General features: G+C 46.0%; 2 protein-coding genes across 4 annotated transcripts; one reads left to right on the top strand and one right to left on the bottom strand.

Annotated features, from left to right (window-relative positions):
- Window positions 1-302: 302 nt before the first annotated feature.
- LOC129344159 (F-box/LRR-repeat protein 2-like) lies at window positions 303-12,062 on the bottom strand. 2 transcript variants are annotated; one of them, XM_055000675.1, is made up of 7 exons: window positions 12,009-12,062; window positions 8,159-8,260; window positions 5,547-6,533; window positions 3,844-4,095; window positions 2,342-2,554; window positions 1,025-1,242; window positions 303-904 (listed from the first exon to the last, which is right to left on the bottom strand). In XM_055000675.1, exons 1-7 carry the CDS (start codon window positions 12,033-12,035, stop codon window positions 736-738), a joined length of 1,968 nt encoding a protein of 655 aa, XP_054856650.1. In that variant the 5' UTR covers window positions 12,036-12,062; the 3' UTR covers window positions 303-735. The 2 variants fall into 2 exon arrangements, with proteins under 2 accessions (XP_054856650.1, XP_054856651.1); XM_055000676.1 differs by having other exon boundaries at window positions 3,880-4,095.
- Window positions 12,063-12,213: 151 nt separating this feature from the next.
- TMEM208 (transmembrane protein 208) lies at window positions 12,214-18,714 on the top strand. Of its 2 annotated transcripts, none has more exons than XM_055000590.1 (6): window positions 12,214-12,285; window positions 13,830-13,925; window positions 14,835-14,894; window positions 15,563-15,699; window positions 17,011-17,095; window positions 18,220-18,714. In XM_055000590.1, the coding sequence occupies exons 1-6, from the start codon at window positions 12,280-12,282 to the stop codon at window positions 18,355-18,357; spliced, it is 522 nt and encodes a 173-aa protein (XP_054856565.1). In that variant the 5' UTR covers window positions 12,214-12,279; the 3' UTR covers window positions 18,358-18,714. The 2 variants fall into 2 exon arrangements, with proteins under 2 accessions (XP_054856565.1, XP_054856564.1); XM_055000589.1 differs by lacking the exon at window positions 12,214-12,285 and adding an exon at window positions 13,495-13,562.
- Window positions 18,715-20,675: the final 1,961 nt, after the last annotated feature.

Here is a 20,675-nt window from a genome sequence, read left to right as displayed (position 1 = left end):
CCAGTGCATGAGCATGGCACAGGCTTTGAAAAAGAGTAGTAGAGGCTTGTATGCATGCCTGTTTCTTCCCTGTGCCTAGTTTGCAAGAAGGAACCAACTGAACCCGATGCAAGGCATCCGCTTTTTGTTGCTGCCTGAACCTGCCAAAAATTCCTTTGGCAGTGGAGGGAGAGGGCAAAGCAGCCTTCTGCTGCTGAAGTGGCTGCTGCGGTTACTTTTCAAAGGGGCAGCAGAGTGTGTGGGAGGGGGGACACTGAAAGAGGAAAGCCTCCCCGGATGCAGGTTGAGGACTCAGAATTTTTATTCCACTGGCAGTAGAGACATCACAGGAGCTCAAAGGACTGCTGCTTCTCAGCGGCTGTGTCAGCGGTTACATTAACATTAGCTGTTATGCTGCTGGGCTCCATTTCCATTAAATGCAGGATTTATCCCGCTGCAGGTATTTACCGGGGCCAACCAGGCCCTCAGCTTGTGCAGGATGGTAGCCCTGCTCATCAGGGAGAGGCGGGTGGTGGTGGTGAGGAAGACTGTTGTACACCCCCACACACCTGCCACCAGCAGTGGTGCAGCTGTGCTTAATGGCAGCAACTTGGCTTACTTTGGCTACCCCATTCCTCCCGCAGCCATTATCACAGGGCAGGCCCTGGAGCGTTAAGATGACTGGGCAGGAGCTGTTTTTCGAGGCAACCTGCCCCAGCCAAGGGTGGAGCCAGTTCGTTCATCTAAGACTCTCTTTCAGAGAGTGACAGAAAGATCTGCTCCACCCACGAATCGAGAGTGGATACTCATCTGCAGCGGCAGGTGTGACTGGAATAGTTCAACGTCAGAGATGCTGATCCCGCTGCACATGGAGATGTCCAAACACTTCAGCTGCCGGCACTCCCGTCCGACGGCCTTCAGGGTCCTGGCAAAGGAAGACTCTGTCACTGACTGATCTTCCCCTCCCCACGGGGAAATCTTGATCACACCCTTCTCTTTCCACCTGCTGGCTGCACCCCTGCCCTTTGGACCGTGTGATACTTACAGTGCAGAGAGCTGGTTGCAGCCCGGAAGAATGAGGTGCTGAAGCCTGCGCAGGTTGCTGGCGGTCTCCACAAACCCTCTGTCAGTCAAGTTCACGCAGTGGCTTAGCGAGAGGTGCTCCAGGGAGCGGCAGTTGCGAGCGATGGAGATGAGGCTTGTGTCTGTGATGTTGGGCACGAGGCTGAGGGACAAGCGGCGGAGCTCAGGGAAGCTGATGACCTGGAGAAGGGTCACAAAATAAGGAGGGGGCAGGAGAAAAGGAGGCTTAGAGCAGCTGTCCCATTTCCAGCTTACAACTGAACTAAATTCTGAGTGCTTTCCTGTGTGACTGGCCTTGCAGGCTGTACTGCTAGAAACTGCAGGCTTCCTGCTGGTGTGCTGTAGCACAGTGGGTAAGTGGTTGGGCTGTGAATTTAGCATGCTGCTGGTTCCAATCCCACTACAACCATGAGCTCAGTAGATGGCCTTGGGTAAGCCACTCCTCTCAGCCCAGCTCCCCAGCTGTATTGTGGGGATAACAGCAACACTGATCTTGTTCACTGTTCTGAATGGGGCACTAAGCTGTCTAGAACAGCGGTATATAAGCACTATTATTATTATTATTATCATTATTATTAAAAGCTAATTATATCAGGGAGAAGTCCCGCTTAGAATCTTTCTCCCTAACATGCAAAATTTTAAGGGGCACGGTTGCTCTTCCCCACACAGCCTGCCCTCCAAAGCAGTGCCTCTGAGAAGGGCCATACGGTGTTGTCTGAAAATCTAATTAGGTGCTCCCCGCATGAAATACCCGATTCGATAACACTGCTGTGACCCCTTTGGTCTTCCTCTTGAGGCCACATATTAATTCCCCACTGAGCTTTCCCATAATTGTTCAGGACTAGAAGCTTGGAGCTGAAAGCTTTGTCCATCTCGTTGCCCCACTTTAGAGAGAGAGCTGTGAGTTTGCCTGCCCCCTTAGGTCTCCTCTTGTGCAGAGATGAACGTTTCCGCTCATTGCATCAAACCACTTCCCCTTCCTCCGTGACCCATTTTCTCAACCAAAACCCTTTTCTGAACCATACTATTCTCGCCTTACTCTTCTGCTGTTGTGCCCCAGATAACTGGATGCTAAACTCTGATCTCTCCCCCACCCCAACATATCCTCCCTAATGCAAATCTTGGCAGCACCCCATCCCTTCTGAATCCTCCATGGTTGATGCTTTATAAATGTTTCAGTAGAAGCCTGGTGGATGGTTGCAATTGAGCTGCCATTCCTCTTGCCAGCAGAACGCCCTTGGCTGAAGCCGACTGCAGCCCGCAAGCACCGTGCCCAAACCTTGGCTATGCTCGTGTCCGTCAGCTTCCCACAGGCAGTCAGGTCAAGCTCTTGCAGGCGGGTCAGGGTGTTCAAAGAGGCCCGCTGCTTCTGCTGGCCCTCCTGTTTTGTGAGGTCAATGGAGATCGGAGTGTCCTGCGCCAGATCCTGTGGAGGTGGCAGGAAGAATCCCATGTTCCCAAAATTCCTGCTGAACTTCGGACCAGCATCCTTCTATCAAGGTAACAGAATGGAGGAATTAACGGAGATTGGGAACACTTGGCCTTCCTTTCCCCTGGTTCCACTTGGTGGTTGATATTGTGGCATGAGACAGGTTGGGAGGGAGAGGAGCTCTGCCTCCAGGGCAAAAGAGCAAAAGATACTCATGTAACCCGCACTGGCTCTACCTAAGTGAGGTCAAGACTGTGATACACCCAAATGCTTCCTTAAACATCTCCGGAAAACGGAAAACAAAACGAACATTCTTCGAGACGAAAAGATTCTTGATGGAAGAAATGTTCTTCTCCCTGAGAAATCTTTTATCTCTCTCTCCAAAATAAGAAAACATGAGGTATCTATGAATACCCTGCCAGAGTGGATGGTGCAAGTCTAGGGCAGACTCTCGCCCCACCTAAATCACTATTCACAGTGGTATTGTAATCATCTCCAACCCAGAAGGGTCTGAGAGGAGCTGCTGATTCATCTAAACCCATCCTTGTGAGCTCCAGTGCTCCTAAAAGAGCATGGGAAGAGCATGGCTTGCTGGATCCAACCAACAATATGTTTAGTTCCCCTGCCATTCTGTTCACAAAAGTGGCTAAGCAGATGCTCCCATTCAAGGCAGGAAGGAGATGGTCATCCTTTTGTCCCTAGGATTTGGAGTTCAGAGATACTTTGAATGTGGAGGTCTGGGGAGGGCTACTTGGGAGTTATCCTTGGGGGCCCACATGCTCAGTTTGAACGCAGAGACCCTAGGCGGTAATCTGGTTGCTGCAGGGGGAAAGTTTTGTTTCTGCTTTGAAGACTTTCAGCTGCTGATGTTATATCCTGTTATGTCACAGTATGGGGAGTGTTCCCTCTTTGTCCAAGAACAGATGCCTGCACAGTGTTTCCTGCTGGCCTTTATCAGCCTGAGAATCTAAGTCCCTCCCATGCCTTTGAAAACAGAATCCTGGAGACGGGGTCAGGGCCAGGCCAACGGCCTCTAGAGAGGGAACAAATCAGAATAATGGCTTCTGCCTTTCTCCCAGCTAATAGGGCAATTGCATTTCCGGACCAGATGCTGATTACTGGGATATGCATGAAGCTGCCTTATCCTTGGTCTGCCAAGCTCAGTCTTGTCCACTCTGGCTGGCAGAAACTCCCCAGAGTCTCAGGCCAGAGGCCTTCCAAATCACCTCCTACCCTGTCTCTTTAACGAGATGCTAGGGATTCAGGCTGTGATCTGCGTGTGAAAGCATGAGCCACAGTTTTCAAAAAACAGTAAGGTTAAAACATGGTTCTTTCCCACAGGCTCCACATACCTGGGCGTTTGGGGTGGGTGGGGGGAATTCTCTCACCTCCCTGGAGCGATCACGTGCCTCTTTGGGCTGCTCAACCCCCAGAAGGCCCCAGTCCGTTAGTTCCTTGCACCACGCCAAACGCAAGACGGTTAGGTTCAAGAGGTGGGTAGAGATGGCTTGGATGCTTCTGTCGGTGAGGGACACACAGGAAGAGAGATCCAATACTTGTAGGCTTCTGCTTAGAGCACTGGCCAGTGATATAACAGAGCTGTCCTGTGAAAGGAAGGAGGAAAACACTATGTACCTCTTTCAAGCTGCCAATGCAACTTATCCTGAATTTTTAAATTTTTTTCCTTTCTTTTACCATCATCCTTTCTTGTCGAGGCTCAAGGTGGATGACAAATCTATAAAAACAAGGCAATGAAGACTAGCATTCTACGTCCGATAAACAACACAACAAGATGGGATGGACCATTAGAGAACAACAAAACAAAACAAAAAAAGGAACCAATAAGCTGAAGTGCACAGAAATGGTAGCGGTGAGGGAAAGGAATGAATTGCTTCACATCCTAGAATTCTGGCCGGAGCTCACAAGCCAAGATCAAAGCCCTGCCTAATTTGCCAAACTATCCTTATTTCCATGACAGTATTTTTATCCTGCCTCCGCCCCACAAGGCTTGTGGGACTGTATTTAAGATAAGCAGCAGCCTTTTAACCAGTTCAAACAATTGATTTTACGTCATTCACACCATTGCTCTATACAACCCGTGAGTGTCTCTTGGCTGGCAGCGGCTCTTCGTGGTCACAGATCCAGATCTTCCTCAGATCACTAAGGCACTCAGCCCCCTCCATCTTTTGCAATGGCCCCTGTAATGTTTTGCTGATTTTGATAACCTTTTAAAACCTTTTTAAGCCTTTGCCTTTAGATTTTTAATCCACCTCCTCCTTACTTTACCTTAAACTTATACCTCATGAGTGCTCTGGTCACAGCCAACACCCTTTTTCATTCCACTTACACACAGCTTATGTACTTTACCCAAACTTTTACCTCAGAAAGGCCTTCTATTTTGAGTTTGTGTGACATGTATATTGCTGCCTCCCTGACTCCCTCAAAATGTTTTCACTGCCCCTCAACGCTTTCACCTCAGATCACCTACTGGTGTAGCCCAGCAGCCAACAGTGCAGTCATAAATAGTTACATCCTTGTAAGCCTACTGACTTCAATGGGCTTTGAAAGATATGTCCACTTAGGACTGCACTGCCAGAGACTGAGTAGTGCTCCAGGCTCACCTCTCATCTCAGTGATGCCACCAATAGGTAGTCTGAGGGGACCTGGGTTACAAGAGGGAGTGGCTTGACTATCTCCAGTACAGGAATAATAAGGCTGGCGTACCTTCTAGGGCTGTTCTAAGCACAACTGAGATCATGTACGCTAAGGACTTTAAATGCTGAAAGCTCCTATACAAATGTTAAGAATTATTCTTGATTTGTGCCATTTCAGATGGCCAGGATGGGGTGGTGGTATTCACAATAAAGTTTAGATGTCTGCTGTTCAAATGTGTATACACTTAACACTGAAACACAAACAAAACCCTGTTGTATTTTAAGAGCATTTGTTGTCATCAACCAGGAGGAAGACTGCCCCCCTAACTTTCCTGTCCTAGGTTGAATTATGGATTGTATTAATACAAACATAGAAGAATAACCTTAGAGACCAGACTTACTTTCAGCAAAGTGCAGAAGGCAACGTTCAGTGAGACCAGTTTCGGCAGCCCCTCAATTGCACCGAGAGCTTTCACCAGCTCACTGGAACTCACGAGGCTGCATTCGGACACATTGAGCCTTTGGAGGCGCCTCAGATGCGAGACTCCCTGGAAGCCAGCATCAGTTACCCGAGGGAGTTTCCCCAGCCTCAGGCACTGAAGGGCTGGGAGTTGGGAGCAGAGGGTCAGAATTGCCCGGTCGGTCAGTTCGGAGCAGCCACTCAGGTCCAGTGTGGCCAAGCGAGGCTGGTGCTGACACAAGGTGCCGATGGCCTCGTTGGAGAGGTCCCGGCATCCCTGGAGCACCATCTCCTGCAAGCACAGGTTCTCCACTTGGACAAGGGACTTCATGGCTTGGATGGAGATGCTGGTGCCGCTCAGGTCCAGTGCTTTCATGCTGCTGGCCCTCTCCGTCAAGAAACGCAGGAGGTTGCGAAAGGACAGGAGGGCCGAGGAGTTGTAGTTCCTGGAGCCGTGGTAAGAGTCAAACTCGAAGGTTATGTGGCAGCGGGCAAGGGCCAGACTGGCTAGCTTTGGTGTGCAGCCGGTCAATCGGTTAAAGGTGAGGTCGGACAGGTAGCGCACACCGGAAAGATTAAGGTCTTGCAGGTTAGCTAGGACCTTTTGAGCTTGGAGGAAGGTCTCTTTTTTCGAAAGCAGAGTCCCTGGCATGAAGAGGCTGTTGCAGCCACTCAGATCCAAGGCAGTCAAGCAAGGGCAGGCGAGGAGGAGCTCCTCAAAAGAGGCCTCTGTGATGCTACTCCCCTGCAAGCACAAGAGACGCAGGTGGGGCCCCAGGTAACTGGCCACATACTTGATGACCTCTCGGGAAATGGAGGAGCTGTCCAGGTTTGTTATCTGGATGCTGCAAACCTGTCTCTGGGACAGGCTTTTGATGGTCCCGAGTGAAGCAGAGGTAGCGGGGATGTTGTAGAAAATGCTCTCCTCCTGGAAGCAAACAAGAGCACCATTAGACGGCAAAGAGAGACTGAGCGAGAGAGACACATGCACAGCAATGGTAGCTACAGTGCTCGCTACCAATCTTGTCAGGGCAATAAGGCTCCCCTGATCTCCTAGTGATCTAGGAAACAGGTTCAAATCCCCGCTCTGCCATGGGAGCTTGCTGGGCGACTTTGGGCCAGTCACTCTCTTAGCCTAACCTACTTCACAGGGGGGTTGTTGTGAGGGATAAAATGTAGAAAGGGATAATGATGTAGGCTGCCTTGACTCCCCAATGAGAAGAAAAGCAGGATATAAATAGCTAATGACTAAAAGTCACTTTTTGGGTTTAAAGTACCACACAGGATTATTATGAAGTTAGTAGAAATATTTCCCCTCACCACTGCCCCAAGCTTGTTAGAGTAAGGACAGGATATATGAGAGCATTCAGTAGCCACAGAAAGAAGGAGCTTATTGATTGGGACTCTGTAACTGGTAGATGTGACAGTATCCTTGTGGCCACCATGAGGACAGCACTTCCATTTTGAAGTCATTTAAAATGAGGGCCAGATCATAACTGGGCCTGTAGCATGGTGCTCCCATTCTCCCCTGCATACTTCATCAAGTGCTGAAATGGTTGTAAGGAGTTAAAATGGCACAGGCAACGAGGAGACTATCACATCAAGCTGAGCACTTAGAGAGAGGGGCAACAGGTGGGTGGGCTTACAAGAACTAGAGGAGCGGTCCTTCAGATTTAATCTACTACTGCTCACCAAGTATGCAACATTATTTATTTACTTACTTTCAATTTTTATTCCGCCCTCCCCACACAAGCAGGCTCAGGGCGGATTACACAAGTAAAACATTTATAATAAAACTTTACATTATAAAGCAGTTTAAAACCAATGGCCCAGTATAAATATTTAAAAAGTACAAAATTAGCAGCAATCAGTTTATCGGAAGCAGTCACTCTGCCACTTAAACTGCCACTCAGGAACTAAATGGCAGAGATCTCTAATTCCTCTTGAGTAACCACCAGGCTGCTACTTTAACTACCACTTTAAAAAGTGGATGGTGGATGCTTCTAATAGGGAGGGACCTGGTCTACCCTTCTCTTCCACTATTTAGGTTGGTGGGGGCCTAGCCCAGCCTCAACCATATGCTTGGCAGAGCCCCTCTGTCTTACAGGCCCCATGGAAGGATAATAAATCCTGTCGGGCCCTGGTCTCGTTAGAGAGTTCTACCAGGTTGTCAAATGCTCTCCCAAACCATAGGTGAAAAAAATCAGTACATAAAAACGGCACTTCATACAAGGCTACCTCATTAATTTTTATGATATATATGGATCTTAGGTTTATGTTCTCTGACAGCCCTTCATGTAGGTTTGATTCCTGTTTGATGTGTGCCATTTTTTCAGGAAGAGATCTGGGATTTTATCCTCTGGGCAGGGTAAATGGTGTAAACCAACTTTCCTCTACCACCAGTCAGAAGCCACAGCAGGTGTGGAGAAGGCCATACCAAAATGTTCTGGATACCTCCCCAAGATTTGCGGGTTGCCCCATTTTGTGTGTGTGTGTATAAAGGGGGACAGCATGGCCCTGGTTTAAGGAATCACTGACGGTTGAGATGGCTACCTGCCGCAAGGAGTCCCAGGCTGCGAAGTACCAGCTGCGGCTCACCAGAGAGGCCTCTTTCCTGTCAGGGATGGGCAGGAAGTTTAGGATGTGAGTGATCACCTGTCAAGAAAAAGAGACGGTCAGGATGGAGGCCCTACCAAAGCGGGGTGGCCTTCTTTCTCCAGAGCAGAGAGGCTTGATTTAAATCACTCAATCCTCCCCACACAAATTGATTCAACTCATGTTTCCTCTTCTGGAGTTCTTCCTTTTCTGGAAACTGCAAGCATGTTGCCTCTAAACAGAGAACTTGTGTTGTCTGTCAGCACCAGGTATAACTGCTGCTCTTTCTGCCCATGGCTTCCGCACTACAAAATCATATCTGCTCAGAGATGGGGGCAGGTGAAGGTTTCAGCTCTGAAGTGAACGGTTTGCAGTTGCTGGGTGGAATAGTATTCCATAAAACACAAGGCAAATTTTCATGCAACTTGGTAGACAGAATCATATATACTGATGATAAGCCCTCATATGAAAGACAATTACATGGCCTATTTTATCATATTTAGAATTCTTGATCTCAGATATTTTCCTTCTCCCATTTAAAACACAAACTGATTTGATGTGCTTGATAGGAGATAATGGGTTCAGTTTGAAGCGAATGGAAATGTAGTTGCGATCATTTGCATTAAACTTAGATTGCATTTTAAACGAGGTGAGCTCCGACTCACGAAAACTTTTACTGGAATGAATGGTTCCACTGGACTTCTGTTTTGTCTGTTTAAAAAGGCATTTTGTGTAACTGTAGCATAACTTTTAAAAAACCCCATTTAATTTAAATCCATTTTTTAAAAAGTATTGATTTCTAACCACCCTACTCTCTCAGCAACTTGATCAGAGTATTGAGGAGACAGAAACGAGAAAAATTGAATGATTTCTGTTTTCCTAAGTGAGTGCTACGCTGGAACCTAGAATCTGCTTGGTATGTGCCTTGTAGCAGGAGCCTGTGTACAAGCCAACTGTGTACAAGGACAGGTGTACTGAGAAGAGCTCCGTTTATATTCTGTACACCCATTGTCAGTTTGTATAAACTAGAACTTCGTATAAACTCTAGAACTAGAGTATTCTGTAGTCCAACACTAAAGCAAATGTATTTGCTTTTGCACTTTTCTCCCACCCTTTGTTCCGTCACAGCAGGGTGACTTGTTCCCCTGTCAACAGCCATACAAAGTAGACTGGGCTGAGTGAAAGAGGGCGACCATTCTACAATAACCCTATAAACTGTATGGCTGAGTGGGGAGTTGAGCCTGGGTCCAGTGCTCTAACCACTGCAGCACATGACACACTGGCTCAGCATGAGCAGCGTATTTATTACACCAAAGTCAGGCGTACCAACTTGGGACTGGTATCACCAGTTTGGTAAAATGGAAGTAGATCAGGGATTAGGAGGTTGATGTGTGAGGACTGTGTGTCCAAAACAACTTAAAAACCCAGCCATTGCTGATAGTCAAAATGGGGGTGTGATATAAGAACATTATAGGTTGATGAATAACCAGGAGTTTGTGATAAGAAACATCTTTGAACTCTATTGCTTCCCTTCCTCACCAGCAGGTGTGAATACACAAAGAAGCAAATTCAGGGTTAATTTTATGACATTTTCCCCCGCCTCCCCCACCCCTGACCAACTTCTTTTTTATATATTTTAGTTGTATGTCACTCAGGAGTTGGCAGAGCCTGAACATCAAAGTGGTTTATCTCAAAGTCTTTGGTATCTGGGCACTTCATAAGGACAAAAAGGGGAGAAAAATAACCCTGAAAACCAAGGTGGTTGGAACAACAGAAACAAAAAATTGTTAAAAATTACTAAAAATATGGATTAAAAACTCTGGTATAAAGTTTAATTAGAAATACATAAAATTAGATTAAAAACATCATGTGGTTCTACATATACGTACTAAAACCTTGTATATAAATAAAATCACTAATATGCAGGTACAGTACAACTCATCGCTATGTGCACAGAACCAATAAAACCATGTGCGTTTTGGTCCAAAGGCCTTCCTCGGTGGTATAAAAGTATCAGAGATAGCACCCCATCAATAAAATACAGAAATTAAACATATATGACCTAGCACACAAAGAATGCCGGGATGAAATTGAAAATAACAGAGAGGGAATTCCTTAGAATTCTGCCTCACAACAGCATGAAATAAAAGTCAGGGCAATGTATCATATTAGGAGTTGTAATTCCTTTGCCCATATATAGCCATGTTGAGAATATAAAATTTAAGATAGGGTGCTGGATACTGACCAAAGATGAAACAGAAATGTTTGTTTCATCTGTGCAGTTTGAGCTGGTAGGGCAATGTTAGCGGAGACGCAGGAGTTCCTGGACCCAACAGGGAGCTGTGGATGGGTTTCTTAGGGCTGCACTGCCACACCCAACAGCCAGACTGCCTTACTAACTGGGATCCCACTGGAGGATCAGCCACAGGCTGCCAGTGGGATGGATGGTGCAGCTATCAGCTGTTTGGGTTTATTTAAGAGATTCAGTCCTGTCTTAATAACATTCGATTTATATACCGCCCTTCAGGACAACTTAATGCCCGCTCAGAGCGGTTTACAAAGTATGCCATTATTATCCCCACAACAGCCAAAAACAGTTTTCAAGGGATTGCGTATAGAAGGGACTGTGTACATAAATTACTTGGTTTATCTTAACATTTCCCCACACAACTCCATATATCTGTAGGACAAGGAATGGGGCAGACAGAGTATACGGTTGCTTGACCCAGGAAAAGCCAACATCACCCTGATGTTACATTGGACTCTTCCTACAGGTTACTTTCCTAACAGCAGATGTATAATTACCATGGGGCAGCTCAAAACTTAACTTGTGGGGGGGGGGGTACAGAATTATGCAATCTCCGGTTCATAACAAAAACTACTTTTGGTGCCTCCAGCCCCCAGTAATTAGTTTTTTAACTGACAGTTTTAGTTTTTAGAATTGTCAGCTGCCTTGAGTACTAGCAGAAGGCAAGTAGAAATGTTTAAAATGAAATGAATAGTTGAAATAAAATGAAGCCAGCTGTGGAAAGGCGCATTCCCCATTTTGGTCAGATGTGCAACCTTCTCTTAAGCATCTAAAACTCATTGTTTCTGTCAGCAGCTGACCATCCAAAACTTATTCTCATGACAGCAGCAAGTGCCTGAGCGTAGTGGATGAATGACCTGTCACCACCACGATACTTCCATAGCTCTGCCTGTTAGGCACCACAGGAGGGAAAGCAGTGCACATGGACTCCATTGGTGTGGATGCTCTCCAACACAAGTTTTTTTAAAAAAATTTAAAAGGTAATTTAAATGTGTGCATCTGTGTAGATATATATGCACAAATGTTTGACTCATTTGCAGTGCAGCCCTAAGTGTGGTTATTCAGAAGTAACTCCTACCAAAGCCAACGGATCCTACTCTGAATTTAAGAGCGCACAGACTTGCAGCCGCAATCGGATACACTCGCAAGGGCCCTTGACCGAGCAGGAGGAGAGGGAAGGGAAGGGTTAGGCGGAGGCGTGGAGTGGCGCGAGGGGGAAAAAGGAAACGAGCGTTAGAAATCAGAGCCAAGCCGCGTTGGACAAAGGAAAGCACCTTGAGGTCACCTCCAGGGAACGTTTAATTCAAATATTTATATCTTTCTGCCTCAACCCTCCCAACCAAAATAAAACCCACACGACCCGTGTTTGCAGGCACGTCTGTACACGTGAACACGTGTCAACCCAAGAGCTGCGTCCTCCTCGTGCGCTGTCCGCTCTGGCAACCCCCTGGAAGACTCTCCAACTGGCTCTCCTCCCCTCCCTCCTCTCCCCACTCCTACCTCCACGGGCAGCTCCCGCGGCTCCATCACCACTCCCAGCGCAGCTCCTCTGAAGCGCGACCCTGCGGTTTGGCCACGCCCCTCCCCGGCTTGGCTCCTCCCTCTCAGCCTCTCTGGTCGCTATGACAGCGGTGTGGTGCATTGTGGGAATTGTGGTTTTCCACGACGCGCGCTAGCGCTACCTGATGACGTATATTCGTCCGCGCCGGAAGTCATACTGTATGCTGAGCTGGTGAGGTTTTGCTTGCTTAGGACTGGCCGTGGAGCTGTCATGGCGGTGAGCGAGGCCGTGGCGCTGGGGGTCTGGGGTAGGCCTGGAAGGGGGATTGGGGTCACTTTTCCCCCCTATGTCCTTAATAAATACCCCAATGAAGCTTCGTATGAATAGATTGGACTGGTTCTGCCCTCGTTGGGAAAACTGGCACTTAGTTTTAATGTTGGATTTGGTTTGGGTTGCCAAGCTCCGGAGGGGCCCTGGAGATCTCCCAGAATTACATCTGATTCCCAGACTACAGAGATAAATTCCCCTGGAGAAAATGGCTGCTTTGGGGTGTGTGATCTTGTGGGGTTGCCGCTGCAGGTAGGGACATTTCTGGAGATTTTTGGGGTGGAGTCTGGGGAGGACGGGGACTTGGGTGGGGGGAGGGATCACAGCTGGGTATGCTGCCTTAAAGTCCACCTTCCAAGGCAGCCATTTTCTTCAGGGGAACTGATCTCTGTAGTCTGGAGATCAATTGTAATTCTAGAAGCTCTTCAGCCACTGCCTGGAGGTTGGCAACTATAGCCCCTATGGCATTATATCCTGCTGAGGTCCCTCCCCTTCCTAAACCCTGCCATCCCCTGGATCCACCCCTTCCCAAATCCCCAGGAATTTCCCCACCTGCAGCTGCAGTTCAGCAACTGTGGCGCATGCATAAGATCCCAGTTCCTTGGCATCTCCAGTTAAAAACTACAACACCAAGTTAAAAGGCAGTATGTGGTATGCAAGACTTCCATCTGAGATCCTGGAGAGCTGCTGCTAGTCAGGGTAGGCAATACTGATCTTGATGGACTCATGGTCTGACTCTTGTGGTAAACTGATATATTCTGTGTGTAGAAGTAGTAAGTCTTTGAATATCAGAGCAGATAATTGAGTTATGTCATTTATACCTTTCTTTTCTCCCAACGGAGACCCAAAATTTACATCATTCTCATCTACTCCATTTTGTCCTCACAACAACCCTGTGAGGTAGGTAAGGCCGATAGTGTGTGACTGGCCCAAGGTCACTCAGCGAGCTTCCATGGCAGAGTGGGGACTTGAACCCAAGTTCAATTCCCTGCCAACCATGCTGGCTCTGTGTCATACTATGTCATTCTCCAGTATACCATTTTATTCTTGCAGCAATCCTGTGAGGTTGATTAGGCTGTGTGTGTGTGACTGGTTCAGGGTCGTCCAGCAAGCTTCCATGGAAGATATTGGATCACTTCAGGCTACTCTCCCAGGATGAGGTGGATAAGGTCCTGTGTACTGTGAAGGCTACCATGTGCCCACTGGACCCATGCCCATCATGGCAGGTTGGCAATGCCAGGATCCGGGCCCCTTTAGCTGACATCATCAACCTGGCCATGAGTTCCGTGGTTTTCCCGGACTCAGGGGATTTAAACCTGGATCTCCCAGATCTTAATCTGACACTTAATCACAGCACCATGCCGGCTCAGTTGTTTTGTTTCATGATTCCCCCTTAAACAAAAATGAAGTTCTGTCTACTGGTGATGAAGTATGAGTGTATGCAGTTAAATCAAAGGATGGGTGTGTTGATTGCTCCTCTCTGTTTTTTCCAGCCAAAGGGAAAGGTGGGAACCAAAGGTAAAAAGCAGATATTCGAAGAAAACAAGGACACTCTGAAGTTCTATCTCCGGATTATTTTGGGAGCTAATGTAAGTGTGTAACACCTTGTATGAGTTCTGTAAAACTGAAGGGTCCTGCTAGGAATTTTTGGATAGCAAACGCCTGCTATCTAAATTACCTTTTTTTTGGAGTAAATATGACCTTAGTTCACCCCAAATTTTAAAACAAATCAGAACATCTCCTGCATTGAAAATCCCTAACTAAAAGTTTGATTGAATGCATAAATGTATATGTCCACAAATATACTGCAAAATCTATATTGTATATAATGTTAGAAAGCAGTTGCAAAAAATAAATTAAAAAATGATATAAAATTAAAAATGATAGGGAAATAGGTAAGTTATAGCAACATACAGTCTACAAATATCAGACTGTTGCATAGATCAGTAGGCTAATTGACCAGTCTCCTGTTACATAATGACTTAATTATGAAAAGAACATGATATTTGAACATGTGCTGCCAGTACTGGACAACTGCACTATCAGAGCTATTGCCAAGGCCTCTGGCTCATCCCAGGTTAGAAATGGTGCATTGTTTAATGCTTCTGGCAAGCAGGGTACAGCATCTGATGCAATAAATGCCTACTCAGAGTGATCCCATACCTCAGAAGTCCTGCATTGTTGCACAATATTCCAGGATATCTTTTCTTACATTGCCAGAAAGACTAACTAGATTTCCAAGGTACAAGTTTTGACTCTCGAAAGGTCATACTCTGGAAATCTTATTGGTCTTTAAGGTGTTACTGGACCTGAATGTTGTATTTTTTACTTTGTTTTGCTTAATTTTAGGCTGTTTATGGAATTGTGTGTATTTGTTTTGCATATATTCATTATCTTAATATCTGTTATTACACAATATCTATTGAGTACTTATCATTTTGTAATTGCTTGCCTTTTGTTTAGAAGTCCTTATTTGTTTCTCCCTGCCTCAATTTTAGGCCATTTACGGAATAGCAAACTTCGTCATCTTCTACTCAGCGGCCACTCTCTGGACCTGGGTGAGTGAGTGTTGTATGGCTCCAGAGTTTAAATGCCTTGGTGCCGGGTCTAATAGGCTTTAGTTATACTGTTAAATGGTGACTATGTTAACGAGTAAATAACTGTTTCCTGAGAGAAAGGATGTCCAGGTCAAAACCAGGTTGTTTCATTGCCACTTCTCATCCTGCTTAAAGGAATTTTTATCTCACCACTGTTCCTCTTTGGGTTGCTACGTAATTAGCCTCACTCTAGGTCTGCTTGTATCTGAAGCAGGAGTGATATGACTTGTTTTTTGACTGCAAACATGGACACGTGTAGCTGCCTTATACAGGCTCAAACCACCTGTCTGGTTCAGTAATGTGAACTCTGATTAGCAGCAGTTCTTCATTGTCTCAGGTAGAGTTCTTTCATATCACTTGCTACCTGATCCTTTGAACTGGAAGTACCGGGGATTGAACCTGGGACCTTCTGCATGCAACGCGGGTGCTCTGTCACTAAGCTGCAGTCCCTCCCTCCTATGCCTTCATATTGTGCAAAGGGGAGGGGGCAGACCTGTCTGTTAATTGCTGCTAGTCTCTGGCATTCTGAGGCTATTTCCCTTTGTTTGCGTTGCATTGAGAATCAAAGCAGGGTGTAGGGGGTGTTTCCCATTACTTCCCTGGCTGATCCTTCCACGTTCTTACTCTAGGTTGCGTTTGTGTTCAGCGTGATGGTCTATGGGGCCAGTTACCGCTCCATGAGCTCCATGGCAAAGGCCACTTTTGCGGACGACGGCAGCCTTGCTGATGGTGGGATCGACTTGAATATGGAGCAAGGGATGGCAGAGTGAGTGTCTACATCACACAAATCCAGGTGAGCAGCACCTGCTGCCTGAGTGCACGCGCAGATCCGTGCTCCAGTTATAGAAGGAAAATTAAGGGGTCCCTAAATTAATCCTGGCTAAATCAAGCTCTCTGCTAACAGCTTCTAAAGACAGTGGCTGAGGGAACCATCACAAAAGAAAGGGTGGTTGCTCACCCGCAGTTTGCATACTGACTCAGATCTTCGGAGCCCTGCAGGGCATCATGTAAAAATACTAAGGGTTTTGGGGAGCCAGCAGTTACTTCCCAAAGCTTCTCTCTCCACTTTGTCTTTCCAACTTGTATGCTCCTAGAGGGGGGCTGTAACCCATTTCTGTTGATCAGGAAATAGGGCTGCAGCCCTTGCTTGACCCTTTCTACCCAACCCTCCATTGCCCATTTTCATCCTTTGCCATCCTGGTTGATTCAAGACAAATCCCAGCTAACTTTGGAAATTTGAATCGTTGCAGAAATTATAAATGATGCAGGGGGAGAATGTAGGAAAGCATAGACCAGTGTCACATTAAATGTCGGGCTTATGGAATTTGAATTTCTTTGGGTTCTAAGATTTTTGTGTGTGTTTGTTATGGAATTCAAGGTGTAGACTGAGGATCCTAGGAAGGCATATGATACAACAACATTGTTGAATCGGACCAGTCACCAACCAGGCTCAGACCCGCTTCGTTTTGGCAGGCTAGTTTTTTATTTCATAGCCTGTCTTCATGCAATATTGGCATCGCTAGACTGGGAAGACGGTGAAGCAGAGTGGAGCATTTTGCCGTGCCCCAGGAAAGACAAGGCAGCAAAGTGGCTTCCCTTGAGCCCAAGATCTTGTGGCTTTATGCTTTGTAAGAAGTTGATGCTGTTAATTTTGCAGTGAAAGTCAGGGAACCTGGCCTGCATCTCCCTACCACACTTTTTGACCTTGTTTCTTGCACTGGATCAAACTAAAGACGTTCAACTGGTTTTCCCATTCAGATGCTCTTGGGAAACCTGCAAGCCAGAGTACAGGCCAAAGACTTCCGTGGCTTGTCTGCTGCCAGCAGCTGGCATTCCGATGTGCCTGGCCTCTGACCATGGGCTCTTGTTCAGGCGGCAGCTGAAACAGCCGCTTCTCGAGCCCCTCTCTGAGACACAGCTTCCCACACCCACAAACTCTAAAGGCAGGGTGGGTCTCCTGTAGCTCTTCAGCCACTTTTTAAACTTCTCTGAATGAAAAAGATTGGACAGCTCGGGTCAGGTAAGACATTCTGCTGAGTCCTGCGCTGATAAATCCAACCTTTTCCTTGGTCTTCAGGCACCTGAAGGATGTGATCTTGCTAACAGCCATAGTCCAGGTTCTCAGCTGTCTTTCTTCTTATGTGTGGTACTTCTGGCTCTTGGTAAGTCTTGATGTCATGCTTCCCATTCCTCCTTAGCCCTCTGCTTCCTTTTTTTCCTGAAAGCTGCTGTAGCATAGTGGTTAAGTACTTTGGCTGCGAATCAGCACTCTACTGGTTCGAATCCCACTACTGCCGTGAGCTCAGCAGGTGCCCTTGGGCAAGCTGCTCCTCTCAGCCCAGCTCCCCAGCTGTATTGTGGGGATAATAATAACACTAACTTGTTCACCGCTCTGGGTGAGGCACTAATCTGTCTAGAAGAGCAGTATATAAGCGCAATTATGATGATGATGTCTCTATCGCTTATTGTCTTTGCCATTTGAGGAATATAATAGTTCTGTACAATCACAGCCAACATTCAATTATTCTGTTCGTACAAGAGAAAAAGGGTGATGTGTGTTTGTGCGTATGGGGTGGTGGTGGTGGTCTTGGGCAGTTTCCCATCTAGTCCTGCTGGCCTTAAAGTTCCACAGGTAAAGAAGAGAATAGCCTATGGAATCTCATCCTTTATAAATGGGAAAAAAACAAGCCTTAAAATTGCAATTGGGTTTTAAAAAATATTATTTCATAAAGGCCAAGAATGGAATAAGATCATTGTTTGCGCTCCAGATCTTTGCAGGGATAGCGGGGATGTTGAATTCCTCCCCAGCTCCAATGCTGAGTTGGATCCAGTGCAAGGACTTTGCTTTCCCCTTCCCCCTGCAGCCATTTCTGGCCCTGGAAAATTTTATTCTTGGGGTTGCAAGACTAACACTGTGTAATAGCTCTGATCCTAGAAGAGGCATGAGAACTGTGTTGGAAATGGCTGCTGGGGGAAGCTGGAAATATCAGCAATCATCTAAGTCTTCCATTGACGAATCACTGTATCCAACCCACTGTCATTTGGGGACGAAGAATTAATAAGTTTCCCAAATAAGTAGCAACGTTGGGTTTGGAAGCTGAATTCTCCATTAAAAAACAACAATTTTGCCATGAGACCTTCAAAATTTGAGATTGGAATAAAATACAAAATAGTGGGCTAATCTCAACAAGCTGTTTTGTTTGGCTTTTTGCTAGTGCTTAAGTGTGCCTTTTGGTCCTGTGTTGCCAAATCCCCGGCTGATCAGTGATACTTCCACTTTTTGCAGGCTCCCGGACGGGCACTTTACCTTCTCTGGGTTAACATCCTAGGGCCTTGGCTCTCCACAGACTCCTCAGCTGCCAACCCGGAGCCCAACGAGAAGAAACAGCGCCGGCAAGAACGGCGGCAGATGAAGCGTTTCTAGCAGCGCTCATGGGAGTGGCTAGGATGCCGCTTGCTGTCTCCAAGTGGCTGTTCATCAGGGATGCGAATTTTTTTCAAACAATCAGAAAACATCAGGGGCTGCTTCACTCTCTCATTCCCCCTCCCACCCTTTGGCGATGGCACTTCATTTTAAGGCTGAAAAAAATGGATCTTAATGACTTTAGGAGTATCACCGGGCAGATATTTTGGCCTTGACCTGGCTTATGGCACGGGGCGGGAACCTTTTGTGGAAGTGGAAGGGTGTAAATAATCTTTTAAAGTGATGCCGAAATAGGAATCTGAGGATGGAAGCGTTGCGAAACGGTATATTAAAAGAAGCTTTCAGTCTGTATGATAACTCATGTGGCTGGGGTTTTTTTTTGTTGAACTTTTTATTTTCTGATTTTCTGGAATACATAACAATTTAAACAAAAATTTACACATAACATTAAAAAAACATAACCAGTGAACCTTGGAACAGTCAATAAGAAATCTGCTATCACTGAAAAGTACATTATTGTTAGAGAAGGTACAATACTAGAGAAGACTCATAATATTGCCAAAAACCTGAAAGTGTTCATATCTGCATTCGACAGTTGATTGGTAGCATGAAGATGGTTCAAAAAAGGTATCCATTGTGTAAAGAACGTTGAATGATGCTGTGGAGTATCAGTAGAGTGAAGATAATCCGCTATTTTCTCCATGGTGAAGATATCCCACGCTTTCTGGTACCACTGCTGCAATTTTGGAAGTCTGTCTTGTTTCCAGTATAACGCAAGAAGCATTTTCGCTGCAGCTAATAACAAGAGTATTAAGTTTCTCCTGATCGTTGGTACTGTTGGGTCTTCCCAGAGACCCAGCAAGATTGTCTCAGGATTTTTAGGTACATCATAGCCTGTGATCTCTGTAACAGACCTCAAGATTAAGTCCCAGAATGACTGGATTTTAGGGCACGTCCACCAGAGATGAATATAATCTCCAATTTGGCCGCATTGCTTCCAACAAAGCGGGGGTATAGTAGGATTAAGCTGATGGAGGGAACTAGGTGTTGCGTACCATCTCGACATTATTTTAAAAGATGACATTTTAATATTGATTGCTTTAGTTTTTTAGGTGTCTGCTTATTGTGATAGTGTAACCAAACCATTCTGGGTGGGGTCTGTTACTCCAAAACAAAAAACTCAAAACAGTGGAAACAATCATTAAAGGCAGAGGTCGTTAAAGAACAAAGCACTTAAATGACAAAGATGGAGGCGGCTGCAGAGACAGTAAGTGGCTTTTCTTTTTAACCCAGGTTTTTCATTAAACGACAAACTCGTAAAATAAAAATAGTATGGGTTGGCTCCTGCCAACTTTACCACTGGCAAAAACTGGAGAGGTCCCTTTTGAATAGGCTGTGCTGGAGATCATGGGAGTGACGTGGACAAAGGCCATGTGAGATGGGGACTACAGTGTGGAGGGGAATGGAAAAGAGGGTTGGATACAATCCGATAAAGTGTCATAACTATATAAAACCCCATCATCTGTTGACTGAAAAAAGCAACATAGTAATCAAAAGCCAATAATAAAAGATCAATGCAATAATAAAAGCCATTAATTAAATTAGCAGGTAAATCAATAATTGATCATAGTGTACAGATCATTAGCACAGCCGTAACTATCTAGCTGCACAACATCTTTTTGATGCAGTTGTGATGGATCAAGATGCTGGCCAAAAGCCGACTGAAACAAAAAATTTCATCTGCCGCTGAAATAAAAATGTTTCCAGCACTGAAACGTCAGGAGAAATAATGCTAGATGAAGCTTCTGGTCCTCCTCTCCTTTGAAGTGCCTGTCAATTGCCATATGTTGCATCGTAAACGGTTTTCTTGATCTCTAGTGAAATCCTAAGCAGAGTTACTCCAGTCTAAGCCCATTGATTTCAAGGGGCTTAGACTCGAGTAGCTCTGCTTAGGATTTCGCAGTAAGGTTGGAAGAAGGAACTTTACTGGTACTTCAGTGCTCTTGATCCAGAGAATAAATGCCACTATTGTAACTATTTCTCCTAAACTTACTTTCTTGGAAGTAGTGTGCCCCTCAGTGCTCCTTCCAGCAGCAGGGTACGAGATGAAGGAAAAGACAGATGGGTGAAGGAGTAGGTTTATTTAGGAGAATGTAGTCACACTGATTTGGCTGGAACGAAAAATGAAATGGACCGGGAATGGCTCTGCAGGTCACAAAAGCTGCCCTGCATTGTTGAGTAACTACTGCAGCACTGACTTTCACTCTTGAAATGGGCAAGTGAGAATTCTCAGCATGCCTGCTTGAAGCAGTCATTGT

Source organism: Eublepharis macularius, chromosome 16 (genome assembly GCF_028583425.1).
Source record: "Eublepharis macularius isolate TG4126 chromosome 16, MPM_Emac_v1.0, whole genome shotgun sequence".
In the NCBI taxonomy this organism is placed as follows: Eukaryota; Metazoa; Chordata; class Lepidosauria; order Squamata; family Eublepharidae; genus Eublepharis; species Eublepharis macularius.
This window is presented reverse-complemented; position numbering and strand designations above follow the sequence as displayed.